This window comes from Anolis carolinensis, chromosome 6 (genome assembly GCF_035594765.1).
Source record: "Anolis carolinensis isolate JA03-04 chromosome 6, rAnoCar3.1.pri, whole genome shotgun sequence".
Classification (NCBI taxonomy): Eukaryota; Metazoa; Chordata; class Lepidosauria; order Squamata; family Dactyloidae; genus Anolis; species Anolis carolinensis.
In genome coordinates, this window is record NC_085846.1 from 50,255,910 (window position 1) to 50,283,739 (window position 27,830).

General features: G+C 39.4%; 1 protein-coding gene across 1 annotated transcript in view; it reads right to left on the bottom strand.

The window, feature by feature from the left end:
* adcy1 (adenylate cyclase 1) overlaps positions 1-27,830 on the bottom strand; it is a 173,113-nt gene that overhangs the window by 55,861 nt on the left and 89,422 nt on the right. Inside the window, exons 3-7 of the mRNA XM_003222294.3 lie at positions 24,171-24,289; positions 20,503-20,614; positions 14,447-14,574; positions 12,070-12,228; positions 7,932-8,073 (exon numbers count right to left, since the gene is read on the bottom strand). Of these exons, the coding sequence (XP_003222342.3) occupies positions 7,932-8,073; positions 12,070-12,228; positions 14,447-14,574; positions 20,503-20,614; positions 24,171-24,289 (660 nt within the window). The remainder of the gene's footprint in view (positions 1-7,931; positions 8,074-12,069; positions 12,229-14,446; positions 14,575-20,502; positions 20,615-24,170; positions 24,290-27,830) is intronic.

Genomic DNA, 27,830 nt, shown 5'->3' on the forward strand with positions numbered 1-27,830 from the left:
CACTGTTTTTAATGTTTTAAAGTTTTATACTCCTGGTCTGTGACTATAATAATAAAATGTATTCATTCTTTCACTATGTAACACAATTTTTGTTCCTGGGTTATAAATGCCATTTCCTAATTGGTTCTATCATAAAAACATGAAAAATGTTTATTAAACTGCAAAAACTTTGTTTTTGCAGGACATCCTACAGCACATTTTGCTATAGTTTTTCAGTTAATATCTCATAGAGTCTCAAACAATTCAACATAGCTTGTGGCAGTCACAAAAACCAAGTTTCTGGAGTATAACAGCTACAGTGTTCCCTCACTTATCGAGGGGGTTATGTTCCAGGACCACCTGTGAAAAGTGAAAATACGTGAAGTAGGGACGTCATGTTGGCTGACGATCCTGTTGAGACCCTGGTTGATCTCTATAAAACCAAGATGACCAGGGTTCTTGACACAATTGCCCCCGAATGTCCCCTCTTGCTTCGCAGAATCAACTTGGCCCCTTGATTCTCTGAGGTGCTGGCTTTGATGAAGCGGGCAAGGTGGGAACTAGAGTGCATGTGGCAGAAGACTTAGAGCGTCACCGACCAAACACGGGCTACAGCCTCTATTAACGCCTACTCCATGGTGTTGTGGGCAGCCAGAAAAGCTTTCTTGACCGCCCGCATCACGTCTGCAACAAATAGGCCAGCTGAGTTGTTCCAGGTTGTCAGGGAGCTCCTTCATCCTCATGGGGGGGGGGCTGACAACTTGGTCACTTGATGCAGCGAGTTCGCGCATCATTTTGCAAATAAAGTCACTCGATTACGCTCTGACTTGGACGTCAATTTTGATAGTTCCAGTTGAGGTACCTGGAGCATTTGCCAAATCAGTTTTGATGGATTCATTTCTGCTCGTTTGACCTGATAACGTGGACAAGATCCTTGGAGTAATGAGGTCAACCACATGCGTTCTAGACCCTTGTCCTACCTGGCTTATAAAGCTTGCCAGTGGGGGGTTGGTCGATTGGTTTTTGAGGATTATCAATGCCTCATTGGAGCAAGGGCAATTTCCATCAAGCCTGAAACAGGCAAACATTAGTCGTCCCTTGATTCCTCCATTCTATCAAACTATCAACCAATTTCAAACCTCCCATTCCTAGGCAAGGTTCTGGAGCGAGTGGTTGCCTTTCAACTCCAGGGATTTTTGGATGACCCATTCCAGTCTGGCTTCAGGCCTGGTTACGGCACTGAGATGGCTTTGGTTGCCTTGGTGGATGACCTCCACAGAGAACTTGATGGGGGAGTGTGTCCCTGCTGGCTCTCTTGGACATCTCAGCAGCTTTTGATACCATTGACCATGGTATCCTTCTGGGGCAGCTCTCGGGAATGGGGATTGGGGGCATTGTACTACAGTGGCTCCACTACTTCCTGGAAGGCCACACCCAGATGGTGAAGCTAGGGGATACCTGCTCGGACCCCTGGCTTTTGACCTGTGGGCTCCTGCAAGGTTCTATTCTCTCCCCCATGCTTTTTAACATCTACATGAAACTGCTGGGAGAGGTCAGCCAGAGTTCAATGCCATCTCTATACAGATGATACCCATCTTTACTACTCCTTTTCACCTACTTCCAAGGAAGCCCCTTGGATCCTAGACCAGTGTCTGGCTGCTGTAATGGGTTGGATGAGGGCCAACAAACTGAAGCTTAATCCTGATAAGACAGAGGTCCTCCAGGTCAGTCGTTCGACCGATCGGGGCATAGGGTGGCTACCTGTGCTTGACGGGGTCACACTCCCCCTGAAGGTACAGGTCCGCAGTTTGGGGGTCCTTCTGGACTCATTGCTGTCACTTGATGCCCAGGTGTCAGTGGTGGCCGGAAGAGCCTTTGCACAATTAAAACTTGTGCACCAACTGCAACCGCACCTCGAGAAGTCTGACTTGGCCATGGTGGTCCACGCTCTAGTTACCTCAAAAATGGATTACTGTAACATACTCTACGTGGGGCTACCCTTGAAGACGGTCCAGAAACTGAAGTTAGTACAGCAGTCGGCAGCTAGGTTACTAACTGGAGCTGCTTACAGGGAGTGGTCAACCCCCATTTAAGCAGCTCCATTGGCTGCTGATTACATTCCGGGACCAATTCAAGGTGCAGGTTATTACCTATAAAGCTCTGAATGGTTCGGGACCTGCCTATCTTCTATGAACCAACACAATCTCTGAGATCTTCCGGGGAGGCCCTTCTCTCGCTTCCGCCCTTCTCACAACTACATCTGGTGGGGATGAAAGAGAGGGCCTTCTCGGCTGTGGCCCCCCGACTCCGGAAATCCTTGCCCAGGGAGATTAGGTTAGCTCCCTTGCTACCTTCCTTCAGGAAACAACTAAAGACTTGGATGTTTCGGTTGGCCTTTGGTGAGACAAGCATTAGATAGCTAACCCCATACGGTATTATCCTGTATTTATTAGGTCCCTATATCATTATCTATGCATTTTATCTCATCGTATTCTTGCATAGATGTTTCAGTTCCTCCACTTATGTATATGACAGAATTGTATTTGATAGTTGACTGATATTATCAACTATTATAATACCTTTGTTTTATATAGTATTTTGTTTTTATCTTGTTATATTGTGAATTGATATATGTTGTTTTTATCTGATTATGCTCTGCCCCATGTAAGCCGCCTCGAGTTCCCTTGGGGAGATGGTGGTGGGGTATAAAGTTGTTGTTATTGTTGTTGTTGTTGTTGTTGTTATTAGAGACCGCATCTCCCCCTATGAACCTGCACGATCTCTTCGCTCTTCGGGGGAGGCCCTCCTCTCGCTCCCACCACCTTCGCAGTTGCGGCTGGTGGGGACGAGAGAGAGGGCCTTCTCCACTGTGGCCCCTGCCTCTGGAACTCACTCCCGAGGGAGATTAGACAGGCCCCCACCCTCCTTGCCTTTCGAAAAAGCCTTAAAACCTGGCTTTTCCAGAGGGCCTTTGATGACTAATTTTTGGGGGTTGATTTGTCTGCCCATTTAATTTAATTAGAGAGTGTTCTGCCATGATTATTGATACCTTGCTGAGTACTTCTGCCACGAAGCTACAGAAGCCCTCTATTTCGGCCTAGAACTGTTTTATCTCCTTGTTTTTAACATGTGATGTATGTATTGATTGTATGACTGCTTTTTATGTTTGATTTTACAATGTGTAATTTGTCACTGTTTTATTATTGTTGTGAGCCGCCCCGAGTCCCCTCGGGGAGATGGGGCGGGATATAAGAATAAATTTATTATTATTATTATTATTATTATTATTATTATTATTATTATTATTATATCTGTGTTGTTTGAAAGTAGAGTCTCTGACCCCTCCTCGCCTCTCAAGCACGTGCATGCACGCTCCCACTGCTGCCGCTGCCTTGTGAGGTGAAAACAAAGCTGCTTCAGCCTCCTTTTTTCTCCCTTCTTTAGGCTTCTCCTTAGGAAGGAAGTAGAAAGAGGGATTTATAATATTATTTTCTGATTTATACTATTATTTTAGTGTTTATTAAAAACCCACGAAACAGCGAGGGCATGAAAAGCGAACCGTGAAGTAGCAAGTTTCTTTGTACTTCCAAAGAAAGTACCACACAATTAAGCACAAAATAACATTTTCAAACTAGGAATAGGATTTTTTTAAAAATGTTACATAGTTACAGGGTTAAAGGTTCGCAGTCCAAATTTGAATGCCTGTTATGTCTATTGGACACAAAAGGGAAGCTTTCACTGCTTTAAGAAACAAGGAAAAATAACTAAGGAAGATAATGTTCTGAAAGAAGGGTTATTTCTATAAAGGGTTATACAGGGTTACCTTTTTATAAATATCTGTGGCCTTGTGCTAGAAACCCATCACACAGAAATCTATGTGTTGAGAATACCCACCATTATTCAGGCTACTTCAGCAGAAACTGTTTTCTTAATGAAGATGACAGACTAGACTTGTGTATGATATGTATTTAGTCTATGCTCTGCTGTTAATAATATTTCTATTATATTTTATAATGATGCTTTTAAGCTGTTTTTATGTTGATTTCATTTCATTATCATTTAAATTTGTATTATTATTGGAAAAGTTAAGTTAAGCCTTGGGTTTGATTTTATCATACAAAATAGAAATACAAATACTCAAATAAAAACGCTCTCAGACTTATGTATGTCTCTGTAAATGACTAGTTCTTTAGAAAAGATAGTTTTCACTACACAAGAGACACAGAAATTTGAGATTGCAGTCTAGTGCCATCAACTTGGCATTGAAAATAGCTTATCTGCAAAGAAGATATTTTCTACACAGAAACCCACCAAAACCCTATATACTTTTTTCTCTGCAAAATAACTATTTCAGATTTTGGAATGCTAGGAGAAAATTATACAACATTCATGTTGGTCTTTTATTATTCCCATGGGGCCTCCCAATTATCAGCTAGTTTTTTGAGAAAAAAAACCCTATTAACAAATATTTCTGCATTTCTAGTCTTACAATATCTAATGACTCTCACTGTTTGTAGTCGGACAGTAATTGGAGGCCGTATCTACACTGCCAGATAATCCAATTCAATCTGCATGGTAATGGCAGTGTAGATAGGGCTTGACATGCGAGGTACCTAATGTTTTATATTATATATGCCAATTAGTTTCCATCTTAATTTTAGCAAATTAAAATAACTATAAAAATGTGAGAATGAGGACAAAGCCCTTCTTCATCCAAGCTCTTTTTGAAAGTGCTGATAAAGCTACAGAGATTAATAATGAAGTGCTCCATCTTTGGAGCTTGGATAGTAACAGACATCCAATAAAATATTTAAAAGTTGTGAATATTTTAGAAACTGTTCTCATTTGAAAGTGTAAATGGTACACAAAAAACCTTTCATATATCATATACTGTCAGTTCAAATTATGAGAAAATAAGGTGCATTCTTTAAATTCAAAGTGGAAGTATTTCACCAGTGAAATGCAATGTATTTCTAACCATCTGTTGCTGCTAACATTGATTTTCATTTTTCTTGGTGTCTTGCTAGAGCCAGATCACATTAATGTCAAAGGGAACGAGAAACAGAGAATAAAAAATGTGACCACATTTCAGCATTTAAACTCTAGGGGGAAGTGATGCAATATTAATCTAGCAAGTTATGCAAATGTGAAAACCACAGATCTTGCATCTTATTAAAGATAAATGAGAAATGGCTTAGGCTTATCTTGTCTTACTTCCTATATTCTTTCTTATTTCAGAGGGTTCTTTTTCCTTACATTCAGTTCCCTGTGGAAGTGGGGGATAATGATAAAAGTATTTTATATAAAAAGCTTACAGGGGAATGATAATCAGTATGCAAGTACACAAGGGCCATGGAAAGCTTCACTGCATAGCATGTGCTAGCAATTGACATCATGAGTGATCTTCCGACCCAGTGGAAGAACCAGCTAATGTAAAAGTGACATTCCTGAAGCATTTTTCCCGACCAGTTTTTCAGGCATTCCATTGATGCATAGCTGAGTTCTAATACATTTAGGCAGGTAGTACATGGAGATCTGTCACTTCAATAAATCAGAAGTTGACATGATAATGGAGAAGTTGCTATTTACTTTTATGCTATGATAACAGATTGTAGTAGCAGATCCCTCTGTACGGAGCATGCAGTCCTTCCAAATACAAAGAAGAATGGTTTCACTTATTATCAGCTCTCTCTTTTCAGATATAAACAAAAGTCCCTTTTTGTTTCAGCTGGCCTATATATCTATATATATAAATGAGTGATGGCATCACGGCGACCCACAAAACAACAAAACTACAGGCCCCCCAACCTCGGAATTTGACAACACAACCCATTATCCATGCCTCTAGGTTGATACAACAAAAAGAAAAGAAAAATAAAGTCCTACTTAGAGGGAGAGCAATAATTGTTTTTATCCAATTGCTGCCACTTAGAAGGCTAAGCTCCGCCCACTTGGTCTCCTAGCAACCCACTCAGCCCAGTGTTAATAAAAGAATAAAAAATAAAATAAATACAAATAATACAATAAAAATAATTAAAAACACTAAAAAATTAATACAATAAAATACTATAACAAAATAACTAAAAATAATACAACAAAATAATAAAATATAATAAATAAAAAAAATAAGTTACAATAAAATTAATTAAAAAAATACAAATAACGTCAAATAAAAATTCCACAACAACTTTTAACCAATACCACCACCACTTTGCCACAGCAACGCGTGGCTGGGCATAGCTAGTATATATATATATATACATATATATATATATATATATATATATATATATATATATATATAGAGAGAGAGAGAGAGAGAGAGAGAGAGAGCAGGGGGTGGGGGAGAGATATCTTTTTGTTTTGTATATGTTTTTATTTCACCTAGTAGTTTTTTAAACATAATTTCCTATTTATCCCCATAACCACAATAACAATAATAAAATATATATTCTACATATCATATCAGTGCACAAAAATGTTTACTAGCATATCCAAAAACACATAACTTTGCCAGCCATCTGTGGTCTAAAAGACAATCTCTTTTCTAAAAGTTATTTGCATACTTGCAATAAATAACGTTTTCTAAAAGTTATTTGCATACTTGCTCAAGTGATTCCTACTTCCTGAAAATATATAAAGAATGTTTCTGTACAAGTCTGGATATAATATGAACAACAAATAGAACATTTTAAAGTTTTGCAAAAAAATTAAAATAAGGCACTGTTACTGAGAATGTCTCTCCTCATTGCAAAGTGTAATAGGACTGCATTGCCTATTGCATCTCATATATGAAAGAATTTCCTTCTAACAAGAGGGAATATTCATGCTGCCTGCACATTGCTGTTGAGCTCCTTGATGTATTAAAATATTATAACAGATGTTTGACTGAAAGTAGGTTGAACTGTATGCAGACAATGTTTCCAGAAGGGAACTGGTGTGTTGCATAGTTTCCCTTGCAAGTGTCTATCCCAGGACATTTTCCTCCATCTGCAGTTATGTCTGAAATCAAGCATAAATGGGGATCCACCAACTGTGTTTTTTCTTTGGGATCTCTTTTTGGAGTGATGGAGCAAGAGACATAAGTTTCTATTTCAAGCAATCTGTCTATGAAGCCCTTTCCTAATATTATCATCAGCCTAATCTCAAATGTGCAGGATGGGAGCACTATATTTTATTTATCAATAGTGAGTTTACCAGATGGTGGTTGGCATTCCATAAGAGAGAACATGTGTATTTTAACAAGTATTTCCAATGAAGAATGAGTGTTGTGCATTGCAAGGCAGACTTTCACCTCTAGCCCATTACCCTGACCTAAATAAATAAGCCTGCTTTCTGCTGCTGGCATGGATAGTCCCCTAAGATTATGGTAGCGCAAGCATTAATGATCCCACCACACTCTATTGCTATGTGCAACAGATAATTGTAAATGCTTTTTCTGCCTCCTTGTTTATGTTGAGTTCTACATTTTAAGAAGCCGCATTTAGCTACGTATAACATGTTGAAACTCAGAAATATAAGAATGTTTTAAAAAGTCTTTGAAGATACCATGTTAATATATAAATGCAGGGGGAAATCCCAATCGTGCACTTGAATTGCTCCCATGAGGTTTGTACAGGATAACTTTCCATTAAGGTGTGTCCTAAATTCTCTAAGAAAAATAGATATTTATAAATGGTTGACAGGTTCTAGTATGTTTGCATTTTTTATTTTTGGCAAAGAACTTTTAGAATAAAAACATGCCAGTTCTCCAACAGTGAAAGGCAACTATTTTTTAAATATGATATTTCAACACCAGCATTTTTATTTCCCGTTCAACTCAGGTCACATTATTTGAAGAGCATCTATCAAATGTAAATATCTGTAAGCTGCTTGTAATTTCACAATACTATTTATTTGACTACAAAAGTCTAAACCTTATTAAGTGATATCATCCAGAAATAAAGACATACCTTCTTTCGGTGAGATGGCACAATGAAAAAGGTTTCGATATTATGCTTCTTCAGAAAACTGTTTCTTTCATGGCCAAATCCTGGCTCAACTTCATAGTCACCATTTAGGCACTCTAATGTAGTCTTTGTTATATGTACTTTCCTAGAGAAGGGGTGATGGATTCAGGAAAAAAGAAGAGGTATTTGATGACACATCACAGGCCAAAACAAGGACCCTCAAATACACCCTTTACAATGCCACTAGCAATTAGATGAAGGGTTGGAGACTAGTGCCAATATAAGTATTCTTCCACAACAGTGACAACTTTTAGCTGTGAATGGGGAAAGTCACTTACAAGATCTGGCCAAAATCATTGCATCTCTTTATCTGAGATTTAGTGGGGATAAACCTTTCATAATGGGCCTGATGCCAGCAAGTGAAATGTTAGGAGAAAATGCTGCTAGAACACGGCCACACAGCCCGAAAACCACAACACCCCAATGCTTTGATTGTGTGTTCCTGCATGGCCAGGGGTTGGATTTAATGGGCCTTGTGAACAATTCCAACTCTATGATTCCATGAAACAATATATCATATTGTTATCAGGAAATTGACAAAAATGAGTTTAAAAGCACCAGTTTTCAAAATTGTAATACTTGCTATTCTTTTTGCTGTGATATATGGATTAGGTAAAAAATTGGCACATTTATAAATCTTATCAAGTCAATAATGATGCCAAGTCCCAGGTCATAAGTTCAACACATGTCATTAATTTCTCAGATCTAACAATTTCCACTGTATGGTTATCAACTCTGTTATCATAAATAAAGTTTCTATGCTTCAAAAAATATTCTTCATTGTTATTTTATCATACATAGTTAAAATTCCAAAAATAAATAAATATAAAAGAAGAAAAGGAAAGGGGAAAGAAAAAGGAAAGAGAAAAGAGAAAGGAAAAAATAGGGGGAAAGTGAGAGAGAAGAAGAAGAAGAAGAGGCAGAAGAAGAAGAAGAAGTAGTAGTAGTAGTAATAGAAATTGATGATATATGCCACTTCCGGTCATCCTCGATGCGACTTTTTCTTTCTTTTCTTCCTTCTATACACAATTGCTCCCCTCCTTTTCAATCTGTCTCCCAGGATATCTATTTCTTCTATTTCTTCTTGTATTTATTTACTTACTTCTTGTTTTCTTTTAATATATATTCCTATATTTGGCTCCAATCTGTTTCCTTTTGAGGTCTTCCTTGTTGCTTCGTCATTAGGAATGTCAATCTGTCCATGTTTTTTATTTCTAATAGTTTGGCTAACCATTGTTCTGTATTGGGGGTTTCTTTTTGTCTCCAAACTCTGACATATACAATCCTCGCAGCTGTTGTCATATAATTTAGAATTTTTTTAATTTTTTTTCCAGATTCACATCTGTCATTCCTAGCAGGTATATTTCTGGTCTCATCTGGAAGTTTAGATTTAGTATTTTTTTGTGTCTTTTAATTTATGTTTTGCCAATAATTTCTCACTTTTTTACATAACCAACACATGTGGGAAAAAGCCCCTTCTTGTTTCCCACACTTCCAATATTTTGTGTTTATCAGCTGGGCGCTGCCCCCCTCTTCTTCAATCCTCTGCCGATGGGTGGAAGGGGCAGCTGCAGAAAGCTCGGGGGAGATAACCTGAGGAGAAGGAGCAGCCACTGGAAGATCGGAGCTAGCGTCTCGCCCCTGGAGGCTGTCCTGTTGTGTCAGAATCAAGGAATGGAGCATCTCCTTCACTTGCGCCAAGTCTTGCCTCATCTCCTGCATTTCTTGGCTGCCCATCAGGTGGGGAGTGCCATACTTCCAGCCTGTTGCCGGCCTGGCTCTGTGAAACACCTCTGGGCAAGCCGGTGTGACCCACCAGCAGTCATGGTTGGGGGGGGGGGTAGTTGCATCCAAGGGAGTGGGAGATCCTGCCATCTCACCTCCTTGCTTCTTCCCCCTAAATGCCTGTGAGTTGATTCTCTCTCTCGCCTCCCTCCATGTTGGTGTAGGCAGAAGCTAGAGAGAGTAAGAGGGATTCCGAACGAATTGTAAGGCATGTCAGCTCCAACTGTGTTACTGTGGATTAGTCTTCCTTGAAAGAATATGCCAAGACACAGAAGGGCTGAAGATACCATACGTCTTTATTGTTCGGAATACATGAGTCTGCTCTACTGCCCGTGTATATAGGCCTAGTACAGTGTTATAAATCATTCTTAGAGTCCTGGCACCTGGAGGTTGCCCATTCCCACATTACAGAGTCCCTTTCCCCCCACCTCCAGGCAATTGAGTTTTATACCGGTTCATTTGTCTTGTCCTCCCTTTTGGCCTATGGCCATGTGCTCTGTGTCAGAGCTCTGTGTCCGGGGATGGCATGAGATGGGGATCATGACAATATCTTTGTAGCATTTTCCTAATTTATTCGATGTTATATACCATCTGTGCTTCATTTAAATTGTACGCACAAGTGAATTTTAATTTCCTATACCAAATTTCTTTCCACTCCTCTAATTGTATAGTTCTCCCTATATTTTTGGCCCACTTGATCATACACTCTTTAATCTGTTCAGATTCCGTGTTCCATTCTAGTAATTTTTGTATATCTTAGTTATTATTTTCTTCTCTGTTTGCATTATTTTATCCCAGAATGTTTCTTTTCTCATGAATCCTATTAGTTTGTCTTCGTTAAAATATTCCTTCAGTTATCTATATTGGAACAAGGATATATTTTATATGCTTGATTTATTTCTTGTTGTGATTTTATGATGAATTCTCCTCCCTGTTTTTTTGGTATTATTATATTTCGGCCAGTTCTCCCATCCCAACAGGCTCCTTTGCGATGTTTCCAGGGGTGATAGCCACATTGGTGTCTTAGTATAAAATCTAGTTTTGTATTTTTCCCAAATTTCTATTACTGTCCATCTAATAAAATGGTTCCCAATTTTTCTCAATCTTTGTCTTTCCATACCACATATAGGAGTGCCATTCCATCCTTAAATCTATTCCCTCAAGGTTTAGCAATTTTATTTTCTCTAATTTTGCCCAATCTTTAGTCTGTAATATTGTAGTGGCCTCGAAGTAGAGGTTCAGGTCTGGCATGGCAAATTCTCCTCTTCCTCTTTCATTCATTAGATTTTTGAATTTTATTTGGGGGGGGGGGTTCCTTGCCAAATTAATCTGGAATTTTGGCTGCACACTCAGTGCAGCGCTTAAAGCACGTGATAGACATGAGAAGAGCAAAGAGTCCGAAGTGAGCTTTGTGGCAGAAAAAAAGGAACTGGGGAGAGAGTGCCCAGGGCTGCCTTATATGCCCTGCAGAGAGAGGGGCGGGGTTACCTCCAGAATTCAAACCTTTAGCTTGAAAGAGTTTTCTATTGGAGCCTGTGCAGGCGCAGTCCTCTCCAGTAGTGTGCTTTCACAGAGTACACAAAGGAAAAATATAATTTATATGCATGCTTTGGATAGTATAAGGAAGGGTTAACATCCCTGTGGTGTTCGTTTTTGCTGTCTGTGCCCCTGTTCAGAAGATTTCACTTCACTTTCTGTCCCTGTGATAACTGGATTTTGAAAAAAAATTGATTCTTATGGAAACAAGGATTGATTATAAAACTTCAGTGGAGATACCTTTTCTCCATGATAACTTTCAGGAGAGAATTTCCCTTCCTAGGGATAGATTTCTCTCACTTTCTGTTGTCTTACCCCAGTTTGTAAGTCAGATGTTTGTAACTCGGGGACTGCCTGTATACTGAAAAAACATGTTTTGTGGTGGATATAATTTTGTGTTGTTATGTTTTTTTTGTATGTTTGAATAAAAATTATTTAAAATGAAGAAGAAAAAGAATGGATAAGGGTCGAATAAGCTTTAAGTACTGCCCATCACCCTCAAACTGATGGGCAGCCTGAGAGGGTTAACCAGTGTTGGAGCAGCACCTGCTGTGCTATGTAATTTCCCTACAAGATGACAGGTTAGGCCTTTCATCAAAATGGCATGCTTGGCAAATTTATTGTGCAGCTGTATTAGGGAGTAGTAATTGGTGAAATTGCTTCATTTTATGGTTACCAACTCTGTTATTCAAAACAGCATTTCTCCACTTTGAGAACTTTGTTTTCTGAACAGAAGTTTTTTCTTGTGCATGACACTTACCCAGGCAATCCTCCAGCTTCCATTACATTAGCAAGAGTCACATCATTTGACCAAACATCGTACTGCCATTTGCGAAGACCTAGGACACCACAAAGCACCCTTCCTGTATGCAGGCCAACTCTCATATTCAGATCTACTTCAGTGGCTTCAGCTACAGATCTGGAACACACAAAATTAGAGCATTTATGTGAGAATGGACAATGCGGGTATTATCCTTTTACTTCCCTCTCGCAAACTAAAATTTCTACCATAGGCAAAAGGGCCAAAATACCTTTCTCAGTATCTAGTAAAATTTCAATATGCAGACGATCTAGAATTATTAAAATCTGTGTTACTGTTAATATTTTATATGTTTATTTTAAATGATTAGGTTTATTTCACTCAGATATTCTCTAAATATTACTATGTTGTAGTTTTAAAAATTAGTTAGAATTTAGGACTTATTCTTAGCAATCTTGCATGAGGTGTTTATTTTCCATACATAAAATGCTATTTTCTTCCTGTAAATTAGACCGTACAACTTACTGTTCAACCCTACTGCAATCGAGGCAGACCAGAGCCAGCATGCCATGTGGTCTCCTTTCCAAGGGTTTATGCACTACAGCTGGTTGTGGTGAATGTGAGAATTGCTAGCTAATGAGCTCAAAGGCAATGGTATGACCTCATTGACTGGTGGATCTGACCTCAGCAGCTGACAGAGCACTTGGGTGGGTGTGGTGTATGGAAGCTTCTGCGGTAGCATTCATTCAGCAGTTTCCTTATGTATGCCAGCCCAGCAGGACACACAGAAGAGAATAGAAGAAGAGGACAGAAATGGTGGTAGAAAGAAGACAGGGAAAAGTGGCAAGCATCAGCACAGGTTGGAGGAGTGGCAGCAGTGAAGAAGAAGGCCCAAGCAAGTGGTGGACCAGTTAGAGGAGAATCAGAACAGCCCTTATGGGTACTAATTACTGTTATTTATTTTATTTCATACATTTGTATCCCATCCTGCTCAACCCCCCGGGGGAGGGGGACTCAGGGTGGCTTCATATCCGGCAATCATTAGATGCCAAAAACACAACATTTATAAACAATTACAATCAAAAACAAATTAAAACATTATAAAACATTCATTTAAAAATTGTACAATTCAAGTCATAGTCAAGGGTCTATCCATTGTCAGTCACAAAATCGCTTTTACTATTATCGCTGCGTCTGCTGCTCAAATGCCTGGTCCTACAACCAAATTTTAAGTTTTTCCCGAAAGGACAGGAGGGAGGGAGCCAACCTGATTTCATTAGGGAGGGAGTTCCACAGACAAGGGGCCACCACTGAGAAGGCCCTGTATCTCGTCCTCACCAGTCATGCTTGTGAGGGTGGTGGGATTGAAAGCAGAGCCTCCCCCAATGTTCGGAAAAGTAAGGTGGGCCAGAATGATTTAGAGCTTTATAGGCTAAAGCCAGCAGTTTGAATTGTGCTCGTTAGCAAACTGCCAGCCAATGGAGCTGAAGTAACAGGGAGGTGGTAGGCTCCCTGTATGCCGCTCTGGTGAGCACTCTGACTGCTGCTCGTTGGACTAATTGAAGCTTCCGAATAGTCTTCAAAGGCAACCCCATGTACAGTATTAACTCATATATAAAAATGAACTGTTCCCTTCTCTGAGTGATGACAGAAGAGTGCTGCTTAGTTCATTCCAAGAGAACCTAAAAGAGGCATTACTCTCACTGAAATGGCACTTCTTCTGCATTTTTAAATGTCTGGGTGGAAAAGGGTGGCAACAATGACTGGTCAACACTTCCCCACAAAGGAGCACCAAGTGGAGTGCTATGATAATGAAGTAAAGGTAAAGGTATCCCCTGACATTACGTCCAGTTGTGTCTGACTCTGGGGGTTGGTGCTCATCTCCATTTCTAAGCCAAAGAGCTGGCGTTGTCCATAGATATCTCTTAGGTCATGTGGCCAGCATGAATCCATGGAGCGCCATTACCTTCCCACAGAAGTGATACCGATCTATTCACATTTGCATGTTTTCGAACTGCTAGGTTGGCAGAAGCTGGGGCTAACAGTGAGAGCTCACTCCGTTCCCCGGATTCAAACCGGTAACCTTTTGGTCAGAAAGTTCAGCAGCTCAGTGGTTTAACTTACTGCACCACCGGTGGCTTCAATGATAATGAAAGGATCCTTCAATTTCTTCAGTACTTTCTTCCTTGCCCTTATCTACAAGGTCATCTTAGAGAGGTGATTGTAAATGGATTGGAAAAGCTCTATTAAAACATAAACTAAGTGAGAAAGAAATGCTCAAAGGGTCACAATGTTAGAAGACAGTTGATTACACAGCTGTTGTGTGAAAAATGTAATTCTGTTTCCTATGAAGCATGCAACCACATAAAGAACTTACGTGATAGTGTCAATCATGTCCAATCCCATTTCAACACAGCAGTGAGCATGATCTGTTTTGGGCTGGGTTAGTCCTGATACACAGTAGTAACAATCTCCTAGGATTTTGATCCTCCTGCAATGGTTTTCCTTTAGGTAAAAAAAAAAAAAGGGTGAAGGTGGGGGAGAAGAAATTTTACTGTGCCAATATATGTATAATTCTGCATGCAATGTATTATCTGAGAATAGTTTTCTAGTTATAACAAGCAATCTCCTTTGTGCAGCCTTTAGCTTAATACTTTCAAGTTCAATTCCTATTGGAATTTAGAGCTTGCTCATATATATTTACTTACAAGTGGGAAGAGACAAAACTATTCTGTCCGCTGCCCTTGTACACGCCCATCCAGTTCTCTTTACTTCACATTTCTCTGCTTCTTCCTTCTGTTTCCCTTTTATTGAAATGTAGTATGATTTTTTAGGATAGAGCACATGTATGCGATACCTTTAGTCCCTGACAGTTTTTGGAGACAAGAGATTTCTTTCAATTTTCTGCTGGTTTGGTTTTTGTTTTTTTTTTGTTTTTTTTTGGGGGGGGGAGTTGTTTTTGGTCAGAGCTTCATGTTATTATATTTTCAAATTCATTCTGATTTTATTATTGTTTCATTATCTTATCTGTTATCAATCACTTGTGAAAAATTAGTATCCTGATCCTGAAAGGCAAGATACAAATAACTTGACATAAACAAATATATCATATCAAAGTTATTTCAGGACTAATGTCTCAGTCTGAGATCCTACATTTTTACTGTCAGTAGAGTGATGGTAACACTCTACTGACACTCCATGGAAATATGACCTGAGTTTTTTGGCCAGTTATCTGATTTCCTGCATAAGGCCTGGCAAACTGATGCTGAATGGCATAAATTAATTTCAAAGTCACAGGAGAGCAAAGCAAACATTCAGTTACATCACAAATGCAATGTATGGCCCACCAAATCAAATAGAGTGTTTCTAGTGAAAAGTAGAGAAGGATTTTATGTAGAAGAGGGGTATTCAGTAGTTGTTCCTTATTACCTGGTTCCATGACAAGCAACACATACATTTAAGAGATTTGTATGGATTAACTAAATAAGGACAGTATGCAGTATAAGAATCTAAGTGAAAAACATTAACTAAAATAGATTGTTTCCAAGACTTAAATAGTTATATAAATGCGTGAAAGGAAGTGTTATCTACTGATGGGAGACAGCCAAATGGAGAAGAATCATACATTTTTTCTATTGTTAGCCAGTTTGACATTGAGAAGAGACAGTGACATCCTCTGGTAGAAAAGAAAATTGCATTTCAGTTGGCCGCCTATTTTCTTCTTGATACCATATTGGCAGCTGTCAAAATGTATATAGAAAGAAGTGCATTTCTGCATCAATCAGTCAAGGAGATGGATAGGAAGCAAGAGATTCTTTCAGACTCAGTTTGTTTAGACTTGAACTAAACCAGATAAGAGCTGATTTTAAGAGAAGTCATAAAGTTGACAGCCACATTAAAACTGAAGCAATAACAGCAATTAAATGGCAGCCCCAGATGACCATCATTAAAATTTCTGGTGGTGCTAATAAAGGAGGGGAGATTGAAAAGTTGTACAAGAGCCTGAGAAAACATTTCATCACAAAAAAGAAGATAAATAACAATACTGGAAGGTTCTTCAAGCAACTTTGCAAAGAAAAACATAGTTTACTGTACTAAAATACTATTAGAGAGGAGAAGCTGTCATCTGGGCATCAGAAATGTAGTAAGGATTACAAAAGGTTGATGGGATAAAGAAAATTGAAGAAGAGGGTTATGGTACAGTAAGAAGATGTTAGGTTGACTGGATTATCAATTTGGGAGGATTCAATGTTATGATGTCCATCTGGTATTAAAAGTTTGGGAGGAAATATAAAACATAGATGGATAGATTATGGTATTAAGCTAATATATACGGCTTGTGGCTATGAGGAAATGTAATTATGATAAGATGTTATTGCTTTAATGATTAGTACTTTTTCTCTTATAAATATATTAATAATGAAAAAAATGATAATAATTTGATGGTCTTATAACAAGAGAAAGCGAAGGCTAGAATTATTAATAATTATAATAGTGATTATAAGGAAATAACTTTATGAGTAGTTTATAAAAAGTGTGAATTTTATAATAATAATGTTGGATAATTTTACCTTGGACCGCAAGAAGATCCAACCAGTCCATACTCCAGGAAATAATGCCCGGCTGCTCACTGGAGGGAAGGATATTAGAGGCAAAGATGAAGTACTTTGGCCACATAATGAGAAGACAGAAAAGGTTGGAAAAGATTATGATACTGGGGAAAATGGAAGGAAAAAGGAAGAGAGGCCAACCAAGGGCAAGATGGATGGATGGTATCCTTGAAGTTACTGGCTTGACCTTGAAGGAACTAGGAGTGGCGATGGCCAACAGGAAGCTCTGGCATGGGCTGGTCCATGAGGTCACCAAGAGTCAGAAGCGACTGAACGAATAAAGAACAACTATTTTATAGGAAATACAATTTATTATGTACTAAGATAGACCATTATCTATTATGATAAATGAGAAGATACTGGTAGTTGCAGAAGTAGGTATCATTGGCTTTGAAAAACAGCAATAGTTAAAAATAAGTAGTAACATAGTCAACAGTTAATTAATAGAAAGTAAGGTTTGATAGTACTTATAACCATTGAGTGGAATGTTGGAATTCATGTGTGATCCCCCTTTTTGTTGGTATGTTGTTGATTTATATGTATTATTTTAGGTTACTATGGGCTTGGTAACTTGTTCCTGGATGCCAAGCCCAGGAACGTTCCTGGATGGTTTCATGCCCAGGGACTTCCAGTCCTCATGGCAGGGTAAACTGTGCCAATGAAAGCCCAGGAATATCCTGGAGTTTTGACAAAATGCCAAAGCAGTGTGGACAGCAAGGCTGGGTCCAGTACAGACCAATCCTCTGTCCACATGGGCTGTCTGTCATCACTATCTCATTTGCCCTGAGCTCATCAAAAGGAAATGGATTGGCACATATCACCAAACATGCCACTTGTCATGCCTCCACAAGACAAAACTGACTTAAGCAACTGAGGGCTCATCCAGACAGGCCCATATCCTGGGACCTGTCTCAGTTTCAGTGGAGGAGTTCAAACAACGTCTCTGGTAAAACCGAATTAATTCAGAACAAACCCGCCGGTGCAGAATTTAATCCTATCTGGAAGCACCCTGACTCCTCCTTCAACAGTTCAGCCTGATAAACAGCTCATCCTCTTCCAGTTCAGCAAAAAGGGAAGCTGAAGGAGAGACCTCCACGTCCTTTTAAATGAAGACAATTTAAGGGTGCTGCCAGACAGAACTAAAATCTTCGCTAGAGCAAGTTCTGCTTTGGTGTGGATTTCAGTCCCCACTGCTCCCTCAAAAACTGGGCTTTCCTGGTGGAGAGGGGTGGTGGCATCTAGCCACCCCCCCAAAACCCCAAATTTCCCCATAAAAGTTAAGTAAAATGTATCTGGCCACCATAAATTCCCTCCACGTGTCCTTTTGGTGCGAGGAAATGACGTAGAAGGAGACGGGGGGGGGGGGGGAATCCCACCTCGCTCTCCCCCCAGTCTCCTAGAGAATTGGGGCCAGAAAGAGGTGAGGAGGGAACTTATGTCAGCCAGGTGCTTTTTACTTTACCTTTATGAAGAAATTTGGAACTTGAGGGGAAGGGGTGGGTTCCCTCTTTGTCTTTTGGGCTCCAGGAGCCCGAAAAACCAAGATGCCTGCGCGGCTTGGGCCTGGAAATGGCGTGACATGGTTCCCAGGTCCAATCCTCACAGAGTCCACACCTGGTAAGACCTAGATCTTACCATAAAGTCCTGATCTTATCAGGTATTTGATTAATTTGAAACATACCATCAGTTCTCACAGCTGTGAGATCTCTAAATACCAGTGGGCATGGGCTGAGCTGAGGCTTCTTAAGAACAGACTAGTATCTCCGACTAGTACTGTTCCCCCCCTCATATCAACATATCAGCATGGATTTTACAGTGGACTTACCCACAAGTCAAGGAAAAATTATAATTTGGGTATTATTGACTTGTTCTCTGAGCAATTACAAGTAATTTGATATTTACAGGCCAACAGTTGATAAACTGTTCATACATCACATATCTTAGTTACAATGGGTTCCTATAAAAATAATTGCAGATAGAGGTATTCAATTCACCTCTCAAATTTGGAAAGGAATTTTGAGTCTATGGAGGATTAAGCAAACAACGAGCATCACCAACCGCCCTCAGACAGATGGACAGAAATGGTTAATCAGATATTGGAGCAATGTCTATGTTGTTATGTGAACTCACAACAGGATGACTAGTTAAACTTGCTTCATTTGCAGAAACGACATACAATAATTCAGTGCACCAGAAACATTCCCCATTTGAAACTGTATATGGATGAGAGAGCTCAAGCCACTGCCAAAAACACAGGGTCAACAAGTCTGACCCCGTGCCATTTGGCAGAATTGGCACATCTAGCCTCACATTGTGTCAGCATTAAGTTATGCAAAGTTAGTGCAGTCAGGCCTTGCCAAAGACATTTTATGCCAAAGACATTTATAAAAATATGCTGACGAGAAGCAGGGTCTATTAAGTTTTTGAAAAGTCAACAACAGTTAATAAAACTTGCTCTGAAATATGTAAAGTGCTTTGTTATTAGGATATTTCTGAATGAACTAACCACAGAACCTTTAATCAAAAAACCTATAAATATCTTTATCCTGCGTTTCATTTTGGCCTGCTAAAACCAGCAGTGGGATCACCCCCATACATACACCTGTTACAAACTAATATTTTGAACTTTCTGAGATACCGGATTCTGAATTGTACAAAAGTAAATGACAATATTTCACAAAGTGGAAAAAGATTTCATGCCCACTATCCTGAAAAGTCAGCTCCTAGTTTCCCTGATGCAGATATTATATGGTTTTGCATTGCATGTATAGGCTGGGGGTGGGGGGTAGGATGTGTTTAAGGGCTCAGAATGTCAGCATCATGGGTCCTGCCTTGCTTTGCTTTTATCTTTTGAGGTGCTTATATTTGCCTTGTATAATTGTGTTTGGGAAAACAAGTCTTTTCATGCTCTTAATTATGCTTGCACTTGCTTTTATATCTGGGATAATGGGTATACCACATTCTTTCATCAGTTTGGAATTGTTTATCGTGTGCTGTCAAATTTATGGTAGAGGGAGTAAAAACTAAAGCCAGAAGCTGTCAAGGTTATTTTGATGAGAAAAGGGGTATGAAGAGGGAATTTGTCCTGTGTAATTCAATTAATTGTTAAATGGGACTGTAGTCCCCATACAGACTAAATGTATTGTGCGACCACTGATCTTTTAATTGTATCTGTTACTCTTTGCCTAGGAAGAAGACTTGTGATCTGTCTCCATGATTTTCTTTTGCACTGTTCGATCAGCATGAGTGGGGTATGATCCAATGGTCCAGTCTGACCTGTCAGTACTGTGCTGCAGAGTAAGTGGGTATCCATAAGGAAAAACACTGAGCTGCTAAGTAATTAGTCTTTCATGTTGGGAGGTGTGGATTATGATAATAGCAATGGTTAAATATTTAAAAATATGCCATATTGAAGATAGAGAAAGCTTGTTTTCTTTTGCCCTAGAGACCAAAACACAGAACAAGGAATTTAAACTAAACGTTAGAAAGAGCCTCCTGATGGTAAGAGCTGTTGAACAGTGCAATATGCTTCCCTTGTGTGTAGTACAATCTTCTTCTCTGGGGTTTTTTAAGCAGAGGCAGGATGGCCATCTGTCAGGAGTGCTTTGATTGGGTGTTCCTGCATGGCAGGGGGTTGGACTATATGGCTCTTGTGGTTTCTTCTTAGTCTATGATTCTTATATTTGAAGCTTATAATAGCAAAAAGGATTAACAAACAATCCTTTCCACATCTCAGATTTACATAATCCATCACACATGCCCACAAAGGATTATAAATCACAAATAAAATGGAATTAAATTTTAAAATCAGAAAAATGCTTACAGTTGCTAATTCATCAAACTTTCCAAAGAGTTCATTCAGAAGCTTTACTAATTCTTGAGCTGTACATTGAGATGCCAAGCTGGTAAACCCAACAATATCTGCAAACAATATGCTGTAAAGAAAAGGAAGGAGACACACACATTTTGTAAGTGATTGAAAGGTCTTCATATCCCACCATATTTTTGTAGACAATTCTTGGTGAAATTTAAGTAAGACCACAAATGCAGCCAGCTTGACTTACATTGCAGTCTTCATTGTTTACATAGGAGCAGAATAATGAAAGAAACAGATACTGCATACATTTTACTTTTATGATAGCACACCACAGTGATGTGATGGCTATCATTTTGTGCCATATTTGTGTCATATGTTGTGGCATCTGATATTGTTCTGGATGGGGAGTACTCTGTTTCTCTCATCATAAGTTCTAGAGGGAGAGATGGTGCAGAGTCCATAATTTGCCTCAGATAAACCTCCACCATATCACTCAATTGAAAAATTTGGATAATTTTTCTGAGATACTTTTGTGCTACTATATAACACGGAGAGGGCTGGTACTAAAGGAACAGGCCAAGAATTAAGCTTTAAAACAGATCTGCAGAACATACAGCCCATGGGCCACATGCAACTCCCCCAAAAGACTTTGGGTGGCCCAAAGAGGCTGACTGCGAATTGTAGTCCCACAGAAGTCATTTTATCCAGCCGTTGTTCTTACCCCAGTTCTTTTGTACAATTAGTTACATGCCTTCACAGCCTTGTTTCACCTCCACCCAGTGACCAAGTCCAAGGGGAAGCTGCCTTGGGCTCTTCTCTGGCCTCTTGGCCAGGCTTCCTTTGTGTGCTTGGAGCAAGGCCACTGATGACAGTAGGGAAGGGGGTCTTTCAGGTGCCTCAGGACATTCCTTGTCATCCTCCTGAAGCTCATTGCTTCCCAGCCACTACTTTCAAGGCAGGGCATGGCACCGCCTCATCCTTCTCCACTATCTCTGCTGCCACAACTGTTTCCATGATGCCTCACAGACAGTGAGAAAAGTGAAGGAGGGTGGCCCTTGGATTTAAGCAACCCCTCACCCACCCTTGAACCCAGGAGAGTTAGTTGGTCTTTAGTTGCTGCCCCGTCCCCATTGCAAAAGAGAGGCAAGAACTGCCACCCTCTCTGTCCTGCCCTCTTTTCAGGGAGTTACACAGTCTTCTCCTCCTTCTCCCATAACTTCTTCTACAAGGAGAATGCAAAGAATTTTCTTTCTGGAGACCAAAGCGGGAGCATAGTGGCTGTGTGCGGAAAATTGCCTGTGTCATGTCTTTAATTTATAATGGGTAGTGAGCAGGAACATGGAAAGTTTTGCTGTGACAGTCTAGCTTCCATTCCAACCAATCACAAATTTAACACAGCCCCCCTCTTACTTTCCATCTCTCTTTCTCTTGCTATGAAGGAAACTATCTAGGATAGTTTTAATAATGTGTTAGTACATACCTGCTGGCACCCTCTCTTATCCTTCTTTTATAAACAGTACAATTTTTGCACAAACTGTATTGGTTTTGCCAAATTATGCCTTCGAAATAGAGCCTATAGCATGTGGTACCCATGCTGCTTAGCTTCATGGGAGATCTGGTGCCTTTAGGATACTGCTATTTGCTAAAGAAAGTGATCAGACTCCTTTTCCTGAATTGTGAAATACAAAAGTGACTAGAAATAAAATAAATCCAAAGAGTGGCTTTAGAACTGTTATTAGGGTGAAATACAGGTTGAGAGATTTAAAGTTTAAAAAATGAAAGAAAAAGAAGCAATATGCCAGTCTTGTGATTATTCTGTGAAAGAAGGGAGAAAAGAGTGAGAGGTGGGAGGAACTGGCAGTGAGCTGCACCCAATCATCTCCCTCTGAATTTAGAGGGAGATGAAGGAGCAGCGTCTCTCAGAAGTTTAGGCTATTTTAGTATTGGCCCCTTGGACTCATTTACTGACTGAAGGCCCATCCAGTCAGCCCCTTTAATGTGGGACTTCCCGCAACAAAAAGGGGGCTGTCTAGATGACATTTTTTGGAAAACACAAATTAATTGACCACAAACCAGGAAAACCCTGGTTTGCGGTGAATTAATTTGATAGTGGGTTTATTCCGTGCCTTCCAGGAAGGCATGGGATAAATCCGCTACTTCTGCTGTCTGGACTGCAGTCCAGACAGCAGCCCCAAGATTTTCCAGGTTAAATTAGCCCAGAAAACCGCAAGGACACTTACCCCCCTCCCCAAAAGCCCTCCAAAGAAAAATTTAAACAAATAGTTAACACGTATATAGAAAGTTAGAAAAGCCAAAGCACAGGATGGGTTCAGGCTTGCTAGGGAGATTGAAAACAATAAAAGGGGCTTTTTTGTGTTATGTCCATAGCAAAAAGAACAATACGGAATGGTAGGGGCACTGCATACAGGTGATGCAAAGTGGTAACAGGGGACAGAGAAAAGGCAGAACTACTCAACACCTTATTTGCCTCAGTCTTCTCCCAAAAGGAAAATAGTGTTTACCCTGGAAAAAATGGAAGAGGTGATGCAGTAAAGAAAATGCAGTACAGAATAGGTTGTAGGAACCTGGCTAAGCTAAATCTCCAGGGCCAGAGGAACTGCATCCAGGGTATTAAAAATTGCAGAAGTAATTTCAGAGTGACCAGCAATAATCTTTGAGTATCTTTGGAGAATATTAGAAGCCCCATCAGACTGGAGATGGGCAAATGCTACAAAAATATCATATGTTCATGGGCATTTTCTCTCTTTAACTCAGAAGGGAGAGGCTGCTGGGTGGGTGACTTCACCTGCTTGCTAGCCTCTTCTCTCCAAACTACAAAGGGGACAGTCAAGAGAGCAGCCATGCCAGCAGGTGAAGTTTCGCTCACCCACACATCAGAGGCAAAAAGAAAGAGGGAAGACAGGCACGATTGAATGAATTAAGGGTGGTATTTTTATTCAGGGAAGAGCAACATTCCAATTTTGACTTCCCACAAGGAATGTGTGACTATTATCTGATGATGACTATTATGCAATGAAATACAGTATTTATTATGTTAAGATCAATACTAAATACAGAAAACAGAAGTGTGCATTAATGTTCAAGTGGTGTACATCACTGTCAACAAAGTTAAAAGAAGTGCTAATTTGATTGCCTTATGGAGATGTAGGGATCATTTGTATGCCTTGAAATAAGATTCATAATAATATGCGAATACAATTCTGATTTGCGTGTTGTGTGTTTTCTGGACTTCCCAAATGAGGGAAAAGAGATATAGTTGAGATCAAGATACAGTTTGCGGCTACAGAAAAGTTGGTGCTTTTGCTTTTGAATGGCCTAATGATGGCTTCTGTTCCAAGTGATACTTGGGATCCACTTTGGGGGTCAATTTGCAAGGCACTACAATGCATGTTTTAAGGTCTCCGATGTGACAAGATGATGTTGGGACTTGTATCTTTTGAAGAAGTACCTCACAACCTCTGAAGATGCCTGCCATAGATGTGGGCGAAATGTCAGGAGAGAATACTTCTGGAACATGGCCATACAACCCGGAAAACATACAACCACCCTGTTTGTCAAAATACTTTTACGTCATTTCCACTTGCATCCATTAAATTAAAAAATGTCATCTTTTGACCTTTTAACTTTACATTTAGCCCTTTCAATACTCCTACCTAACATTGTCATGCCTCTGAATGTAAATCTTATGGAAAATCCTTTCTGGTGGCTTCAGAAAATCTTCCTTCATTTCCATGGCAACATTCCTGGGCAAAAGGCTCATCAAAAGTCGCTCCTAAAAATCAAGACAAATACACAGATGTTAATCATGAGATAGATATGTGGCAATGCCTTCTCTTCTATACAGCTATCAATCTGCAGTCGTGTCAGCTTAATTTAGCAAGGAATTCCAATTTAAAATGTTTTTTTTAAAAAAATAATAAAGCTCAGGCTAAAGCACAGAGTCTTCCTGGTGCTGTTTGCTAGGAATCTGAAGCTTTCTCCTAGGGATTTTAAATGTTCATTTCACATTGACATTTATAGATAATCTTTGAGCTTTGAAGGAAGCCTGAAGTATGTATAATATAATTTTATCATGAGTACTGCAGACATTAACTGTTCAGATATTTACTATTGGTTTCAATTCAGATCTTAATATGTGCCACCTGGAACTATGAAAATTTGTCAAGATATGTTTCAGTTCAACCAACCATGTTCTTACTGAGATTGAATGAATAGACAAAAAAGGTGAATAATAAAATATTACACTATGTAATTCTAGCAGCAAGAATTCTCTATGCTCAAAAGTGGGAGTGGACTTACCTTTGAGAAAACTGGATTGTAAAAAGCTAGAAATAGCAGAAATGAACAATCATCTTTCATAGAATCATAGAATTACAGAGTTGGAAGAGACCACAATGGTCATGCAGTCCTACTCCCTGCCATGCAAGAGCACACAGTCAAAGCACTACCAACAGATGGCCACCCAGCTTCTGCTTCAAAATCTCTGGAGAAAGGGACTCCACCATGTTCAGAGGCAGCATATTCCACTGCTGGATAGTTCTTACCAACAGGAAGTTTTTCCCAATGTTTAGATGGAATCTCTTTTCCAACTTGCTCTGTGTCTTGGTTTCTAGAACAACTGAAACAATCTTGCCCCCTCCTCAATATGACATCTTTTCAAATATTTAAATGTGACTATTGTGTTCCCTCTTAACCTTCTCTTCTTTGAGCTAAACATACCCAGCTCCCTAAGCTGTTTCTCACAGGGCTTGGTTTCCATTTTGGTTACTCTTCTTTGGACACACTCAAGCTTGTCAGTATTTTTCTTGAATTGTGGTGCATAGAAATGGACACATAATTTCAGCGGAGGTCTGGCAATACTAAATAGAGTGGGACTATTACTTTCCTTGATCTGGACACTATATTCCTATTGATGCAGCCTAGAATCAAATTGGCATTTCTAGCTGCATCATATTGTTGACTCATGTTCAATTTGTGGTCTACTAAGATTCCTAGATCCCTTCCACATGCACTGTTTTCAAGCCAGGTGTCATCCATTCTATATTTATGCATTTCATCTTTTCTGCCTAAAACTATACATTTTTTTTACTGTTGACATTTATTGTTAGTCTTGGCCCAGTTCTCTGGTCTGTTAAAGTCATTTTGGATTCTGATCCTGTCTTCTGAAGTATTAGCTACGCTTATCAATTTGGTCCCATTTGCAAATTTGATAAGCATGCCATCATCCAATCATTGAAAAGGGTATTAAATAACACAAAGCCCAGAACAGAACCCTGTGGTACCCACTAGTTACTTCAGAATGCCATATTGAGTCACTTCTTTCTGGGTTGAAGAGACATTGCTAAACACCCTTTGGGTTCACTCTGCTAACTAACTCTGCTAACTTCTTTAAGATCCTTGGATGTAGTTCATCCTGTCCTGGAAATCTGAATTCCTATAGATTAGTCTCTTTTCCTAATCTGTGCTACATTTTCCCTACTACATCATCCGCTCCATTATTTCCAACTTCAGAACTGTTTACCTTTTGATGGAAGGTAAAAAGGTATTGAGTAATTGTCTCTTCTTTGTCCACTGTTGGCATTTTGCCATCACCTGCATGCAGTGGACATAACCAAAAAAGTTTTTCTTACTTTATCCCTAAGGATACTTGCTATTAGTTTCAATTCCTCCTGCTTGAAAAATCCTATCCATCATTAACTCCTTTCTATTTTATTATACTTGACTATGAGATTATTGGTAAAGAAGAATCAATAGACACCTTTTCAAAGAACTGGGAACATTTTATAACTTTTATCAAATGAAAGAAACTGTGAAGTTACTTGTGGAGTTTGAAGAATAAGAAACAAATGCAAGTAGAAGATAGATGGTGTGATCTTATGTATACTATGATAAATGGGGCAACACATAATGATGCACCTAACAAGTCTTTGAAGGGAGAGGAGAAAACTAAATTTTAAATATTTTTAATTTTTAAAATATCTTTTAGTATCACAGTTTATTATATCAAAAGTGATATCACGATGTGTAAATGAAACACAAATGCTCAATAAAGGTGAATTTTAAAAAATATGTTTCAGCGTAGTTTGCCATAACCCCCCCCCCATTATTATCCTATTTATCTTGCATGTGGACTGAAAGACACTTATCCGCAAGTACTGCATACACAGATGGTATTTTCCTGCTGTAAGTGCTGAAATGGATTAGCCTTGTGATTTTTTGCCTTCCAGAAGCAATACTAGGGCCCAGCTTTTAATGCCTTTCTAAGTTATAGTCTCAATCTCTGGATTCTTCTGTATAATAAATAGCACTATGTAGTAAGGCACAGCGTAGAAAACTGCAAGAGCAGATAATTGCCCTTTATAACCATTACCATCTTAATGCTATTAATAATACCTTATCCCTAACATTTATATGTGAAAGAATATCAATTGCTCTCTTTTGTGTTTGCAACTTGGGAACTTAATCAGTGTGTCTTTTGTTGTACCTACCAAGGTAGGTTATTAAAATGAGCTAGATCTCTTTAGTTTTTTTACCCAACCTTAAATTAGCTGCTTATTAATGAAGTTTATCTTCCATGCTGAAAATACCTCCAGGTAACAAATGGACAAGGTTACTTATCTGTAACCATGTTTCTTCAAGTGTTACTCTGTGAATTCACACTAGTGGAGATATCTGCGCCTGCACAGGCTCCATCAGAAAATCTTCCAAGCTGAATCTTTTAAATTTTGGCGGTAACCCTACCCCTCTCCCCATAGGGCATAAAAGACGGCCCTGGGCGCACGCGCCCCAGTTGTTACATGGCAAAGGCAATGAGAAAGGGACAGGTTTGCCAGAGGGGAAGAAGGGCAGGATTGTGTGAATTCACAGAGTAACACTCGAAGAAACACGGTTACAGGTAAGCAACCTGTCGTTTTTCTTCGTGTACTCTGTGAATGCACACTAGTGGAGACTGGCAAGCTAAAGTCCAGGTTGGTGGGACATAGCAAACTGACAAAAACTGAAGTGTCCAAACATATGTTTTATTAAGGCACATATAGGACAGCAACAGTGAAAATAACAGGGGGTCATACTAAGAGACCCAAGTAAACATGTAGGTATACAAGACCACACAAGTAAGAGGTAGTAGAAGGTTATGGGTGGAGCAAAAGTGCATATTTAGCAAAAACTTGAAAGCATATAACAAGGCGGCAAAAGTCGCAATGGAAGATTTTCCATTGGAGCCTTCACAGGCGCACATATCTCCACTAGTGTGCATTTACAGAGTACACAAAGAAAAAACTATGCTATAAGTACAACATACTAGATAATTTTGC